At 49.6% G+C, this 6,245-nt stretch overlaps 1 protein-coding gene across 2 annotated transcripts in view; it reads left to right on the top strand.

Annotated features, from left to right (window-relative positions):
• Positions 1-6,245, top strand: part of VAV1 (vav guanine nucleotide exchange factor 1) — an 84,013-nt gene that overhangs the window by 41,104 nt on the left and 36,664 nt on the right. For both annotated transcript variants that reach the window (XM_017880010.1, XM_017880008.1), the window contains exons 2-6: positions 4,202-4,318; positions 5,101-5,159; positions 5,272-5,340; positions 5,647-5,755; positions 5,848-5,943. In XM_017880010.1, coding sequence (XP_017735499.1) covers positions 4,202-4,318; positions 5,101-5,159; positions 5,272-5,340; positions 5,647-5,755; positions 5,848-5,943 — 450 coding nt within the window. The remainder of the gene's footprint in view (positions 1-4,201; positions 4,319-5,100; positions 5,160-5,271; positions 5,341-5,646; positions 5,756-5,847; positions 5,944-6,245) is intronic.

Here is a 6,245-nt window from a genome sequence, read left to right as displayed (position 1 = left end):
GGCCTCCCAAAGTGCTAGGATTACAGGCTTGAGCCACCGCGCCCGGCCACAAAAACATTTTTAAAATTAGCTGGGTGTGGTGGCACACACCTGTTGTCCTGGCTACTCGGGAGGCTGAGTTGGGAGCATTGCTTGGGCCCAGGAGGTGAAGGATGCAGTGAGCTATGATTGCACCACTGCACTCCAGCCTGGACAGCAGAGTGAGAGCATCTTTCTCCCTCTGTCTCTCTCTCTCTGTCACACACACAGAGACACACACACACACACACACAGAGACACACACACACAGAACGTGGGTTCTAGATTCACACCATCTCGGAATTTAATTGCAGCTCCTCCCCTAACTTACTCTTGCTGTTAATCTCAAGCAGAACCCCTACACCAATCTAAGCCTGCTTTCTTGTAGGTAAAATGGACACAGACGGGCGTGGTAGCTCATGCCTGTAATCCCTGCACTTTGGGAGGCTGAGGCAGGTGCATTACTTGAGGTGAGGAGTTCAAGACCAGCCTGGACAACATGGTGAAACCCCCATCTCTACCAAAAAATACAAAAATCAGCTGGACGTGGTGGCACACACCTGTAGTTCCAGCTACTCAGGAGGCTGAGGTGGGAGAATCACTTGAACCTGGGAGGCAGAAGTTGCTGAGATGGTGCCACCACCCTCCAGCCTGGGCGACAGAGCAAGACTCCATCTCAAAAAGGCATAAACACTCACAGTGTGGTTATGAGAATGGAGTTAATCTGAATGCCTAACCATGCGTAGTAGGCATCCAAGAAACACAATTTTTTTTTCTTTTGAGACAGAGTCTCACTCTTGTTGCCCAGGCTGGAGTGCAGGGGTGCTATCTCAGCTCACTGCAACCTCCGCCTCCTGGGTTCAAGCGATTCTCCTGCCTCCGCCTCCTGAGTAGCTGGGATTACAGGTGCCCTCCACCACGCCTGGCTATTTTTCTTTTTTTTGGTATTTTAATAGAGATGGGGTTTCACCATGTTGCCCAGGCTGGTTTTGAACTCCTGACCTCAAGTGATCTGCCTGCCTCAGCCTTCCAAAGTGCTGGGATTACAGGCATGAGTCGCTGCGCCCAGCCAAAAAAAATTGCAAATATTGTTACATTAGGGGCACAGAGTAGGGGTTGGCAGGTATGTCAGAATCACCTGAGAAGAATGTTAATATGCATATTCCCAGGCCCCACCTCCATCCATCTGGTTAACAAACATATATCAGGGGCCTCCTCCACACAAGGCACTGTTATAGTTGCTGGGCATTCAAGAAACAGAACGATGGTCCTCCCCTCTTCAAACTGACTTTTATTTGGGTGAGATGAACAATAAACACAAGTGAAGCAAAGCTAAGGGGATAGAAAACACCAGAGTAGGGGAGTGGGATTTTACAAAATTTTAATTAATTTATATATATATTTATTTTTTGAGATGGGATCTTGCTGTGTTGCCCAGGCTGGAGTGCAGTGGCACGGTCATGGCTCACTGCAGCCTCCACCTCCCAGGCTCAAAAAATCCTCCTCTCTCAGCCTCCCAAGCAGCTGGGACTACAGGTATGCGCCTCTATGCCTGGCTAATTTTAAATACTTTTGTAGAGATGGGATCTCATTATGTGGCCCCCGGTTGATTTTGAACACCTGGGTTCAAGTGATTGTCTCACTTCTGCCTCCCAATGTGCTGGGATTACAGGTGTGCACCACCACACCCAGCTGACTTTTTATTTTTTGTGGAGACAGGGTCTCTGTGTGTTGACCAGGCTGGTCTTGAACTCCTGGGCTCATATCAACCTGGGAGTGTGATTTTAAATAGGGTGGTTAGAGGAGGTCTCATAGAAAATGTGTCCTTTGAGGAAAGGCAAAGAAGTTAGCAAGGAACTTTCTTCTGGATATCAGGGTGTATTTGTTTGTGTGGGTGGCATAACAAAGTACCACAAGCTTGGAGGCTTAAACAGCAGAAATTTATTTTCTCATAATAAATGTCTTGGTCATCTCCCTGTCCTCCTCTCTTCTTCCTCCTCACCCACTCTACCTCCAGCCACATGGGCCTCCTTGCTGTTCCTCCAACATGTTAGGCAAGGTCTTGCCTCAGGACCATTGCATGCGCTGTTCTCTCTTCTTGGAATACAGTTTCTTTTGCGTTATGAGTCAAACTGTGTCCCTCAAAACTTATACATTGAAGTCTTAACTCCTAGTACCTCAGAATGTGGCTGTATTTGGATATAGAGTACTTACAGAGGTAGTTAAGTTAGAATAAGGTCGTCTGTGTGGGCTAATGCACTATGACTGACGTCCTTATAACAAGAGTAAACCAGGGCACAGGCAGGGCAAGACCACGTCACAGTGCAGAGAGAAGGTGGCTGTCTACTGACACGAGCCCTTAGAGGAACCTACAAATATCCAGTCCTAAAAAGTAGAATCAAGCTGGCCAGGTGCGGTGGCTCACACCTGTAATTCCAGTGCTTTGGGAGGCCAAGGCGGGTGGATCACCTGAGATCAGGAGTTCAAGACCAACCCGACCAACATGGTGAAACCTCATCTCTACTAAAAACACAAGAATAAGCTGGGTGTGATAGTGGGCGCCTATCATCCCAGCTACTCAGGAGGCTGAGGCAGGAGAATTGCTGGAACCTGGGAGGCAGAGGTTGCAGTGAGCTGAGATCACGCCATTGCACTCTAGGCACCCACCACCACACCCGGCTAGTTTTTTGTTTTTTTTTAGTAGAGACGGGGTTTCACGGTGTTAGCCAGGATGGTCTCGATCTCCTGACCTCGTGATCTGCCCGTCTCAGCTTCCCAAAGTGCTGGGATTACAGGCTTGAGCCACCACACCTGGCTCTGCTGTTTCATATCACAGAATGGGACCTGTGCTTTGAAGAAACCAACCCTACCGACACCTTAATCTTGGACTTCTAGTCTCAGAACTGTTCCGGACATTTCCTATGAATAGAATTGTACAATACATGGCATTTTGTGATTTGCTTTTTTCACTGAGCATATTTTTAAGGTTCATCCATGTCATAGTGTGGAACAGTATTTTCTCCTTTTTGTGGCTGAGTAATATTCCATTGTGTGGATTTACCTGTACTGGACATTTCATATAAATAGATGCATACAATATGTGGCTTTGGAAGATGAATTTTAACCAACTCTCCTGATGAGTCTGCTTCAGGACTCTTGGTCCACACTGACTTCATGGAGAGTGTTGGGGGCTATGGGAGAGGCCAAGTCTACAAGCTGCAGGAGGCTGGTGGATGGAAGGCTGGTTAGAATTCTTCCGGATCTGGGGAACTTCAGAGAGTGCTGAACCTGTTGGGACGTTGAATGAGCCAATACCTGGCAAATGCAAGAATATGAAGGTTTCTTTCTTTCTTTTTCTTTTTCCAGATACTCAAAAGCTGGGGCCATGTTACATGTGCCCGACCATTTCATTAGTTAATATCTTTTGGTTGCAGGCCATGGCAACCCAATCTAAACTGACTTAAACAAGAAAAAGAATGTTTTGGCTCATGAAATAAAAAAGTTCAGGGATGGCCAGGCATGGTGGCTCCCACCTATAATCTCAGCACTTTAGGAGGCTGAGGCGGGCGGATTCCTCAAGTCCAGGAGTTCAAGACCAGCCTGGGCAATATAGCGAGACCTCGTCTGTACAAAAAATACAGAAATTAGCTCGGTGTTGCGGCACATGCCTGTAGTCCCAGCTACTTGGGAGGTGGAGGCAGGAGGCCTGATTTTTTGTTTGTTTGTTTGTTTGTTTGAGACAGGGCTTGCTTTGTTGCCCAGGCTGAAGTGCATCGGTGCCATTATAGCCCACTGCAGGCTCGAATTCCTGGGCTCAGCGATCCACTCATCACAGCCTCCTGTGTAGTTCAGAATGTTTTTGAGGTCATCCACATTGTAGTATGAATCAGTACTTCATTCCTTTTTATGGCTGAATACTATTCCATTGTATGGATATACCACATTTGTTTAACCATTAGTGATTCATTTTATGTTTTGTGAATTTTAACTCGATAAAAAAGTGCAGAGCATAGATCTGGATCAGGCACAGTTTTATCTTTATCAGAAGAGGATGCAGTTTCATGGAAGCAGGTCTGTGCTTTCATTTCCCCTCCACACCAGTCCCCAAGCCAGGTGGCCTGGGGGTCAGTTTCTCCCCTGTCCTTTCATCCTCCCCTACCCTCATTTCTCTGTCTCCTCACAGTTCCTGTGCCTTAAGAACATTAGAACCTTCCTGTCCACCTGCTGTGAGAAGTTCGGCCTCAAGCGGAGTGAGCTCTTTGAAGCCTTTGACCTCTTCGATGTGCAGGATTTTGGCAAGGTGAGCTGCCCACTTGAAGTGCAAAGACTGAGTGTCAGTTCATTTCCATTGACGTCTACACCGGGCAAGCTAAGGGCTGTCAGGGGACAGGCAGACAAGCCAGACCAGGCCATATACAAGGTGCAGATAGCCCTGGCTTAGGATACGTGGAACTGAGTTTGAGTCCTTACTCTGACACTTGCTGTATGACCTTAGATACGTGGCTGTGCCTCTCTGAGCCCCTGTTTCTCACCTTAAATATGGGAATATTATCATCCTGCCCTCTCTGAGTGGCTATGAGGATTAAATAGAAAGATAGAGGGCAGGGCGCAGTGGCTCATGCCTGTAATCCCAGCACTTTGGGAGGCTGAGGTGGGCGGATCACAAGGTCAGGAGATCAAGACCACCCTGGCTAATACAGTTAAACCTTGTCTCTACTAAAAATACAAAAAATTAGCCGGGTGTGGTGGTGGGCACCTGCAGTCCCAGCTACTGGGGAGGCTGAGGCAGGAAAATTGCTTGAACCCAGGAGGCGGAGGTTGCAGACAGCTGAGATCATGCCACTTCCCTCCAGCCTGGGCAACAGAGTGAGACTCCACTTAAAATAAATAAGGAAGATAGGAGCAAAGGGTGGGGCTCACTTAAGGGAACAATGGTATGGGGAATGGGGAGGTAGAGAAAATCCCAAATTAGGTTCCCAAGAGGCGTGGGGTCTAACCTCAGACAGAGCCTTGCAGTTGGAGGCTGTTTTCTGCCATGGGGGTGTACAAGGAGCTCACTGGGTGGCCACTGCCTCGTCACAGGTCATCTACACCCTGTCTGCTCTGTCCTGGACCCCCATTGCCCAGAACAGGGGGATCATGTGAGTAACCACCTGGGCCTTGGGCCGTTTAGCCTCAATCCTCTCCCTCCCTGAAGCCCCACTTCTACCCAGCCCCCAGGCCCCTGGCTCACACCCTCTTGACCCCCCCCAGGCCCTTCCCCACCGAGGAGGAGAGTATAGGTGACGAAGACATCTACAGTGGCCTGTCCGACCAGATCGAGTGAGTGCTCAGGCCTGTGGCCGCACAGCTCATTTCAGCACCGTCCTGGGGGTGGAGGGTCTGAGGGGACCTGGCCTTGGCCTCCGGGAAATAAGGTCATACCCAGGTGTCTGGGGCACACAACCTTGCCTGGGAGTCTGGGGAGACACAGCCCTGCCCTGGGGTCTTGGAGGGACATGGCCTGCCCTTGGAGTCTGAGGTCCCACCCTGGGAGTCTTGGGGGAACAAAGCCCTGTCCTGCGGTCTGAGGGGACCCTGCTGTGATCTGGGAGAGGTCCGAGGGATCCCTGACCTCACAACCCACAGCGATACGGTGGAAGAGGATGAGGACCTGTATGACTGCGTGGAGAATGAGGAGGCGGAAGGCGACGAGATCTATGAGGACCTCATGCGCTCGGAGCCCGTGTCCATGCCGGTGCGCGAGGCGGAGGATCGGGCCTGGGGAGGGCGCTGGCGGGCGGGAGCAGCCCCAGGTCCCCCAACACCGTTCTCTCCCCTCGCTCTCAGCCCAAGATGACAGAGTATGACAAGCGCTGCTGCTGCCTGCGGGAGATTCAGCAGACGGAGGAGAAATACACGGACACGCTGGGCTCCATCCAGCAGGTGGGCGCCTCCCACCCAGCGCCTGCCGGGCGGATGCGCGGGTCCACCTGTCCGGCCGCCTCTGGGCAGCTGAGGCTTTTCCTGCCCCCATCGCTTTTCCTTTCTGTGACTGTCTCCGTCTCTGGATTTCTCTGACTTACATATGTATATATAAATATGAGTCCGACATATATATATATATGTAATATAGGATACTCCGCCTGCAGAAGCAGTCAAAAAAACAAAAACAAACAAAATAAATACAAAATAAAATATATAAATTATACATAAATAGAAAATATATAAATATATACAAAGTATAT

Source organism: Rhinopithecus bieti, unplaced genomic scaffold (assembly GCF_001698545.2).
Source record: "Rhinopithecus bieti isolate Rb0 unplaced genomic scaffold, ASM169854v2 scaffold_10589, whole genome shotgun sequence".
NCBI lineage: Eukaryota > Metazoa > Chordata > Mammalia > Primates > Cercopithecidae > Rhinopithecus > Rhinopithecus bieti.
This window is presented reverse-complemented; position numbering and strand designations above follow the sequence as displayed.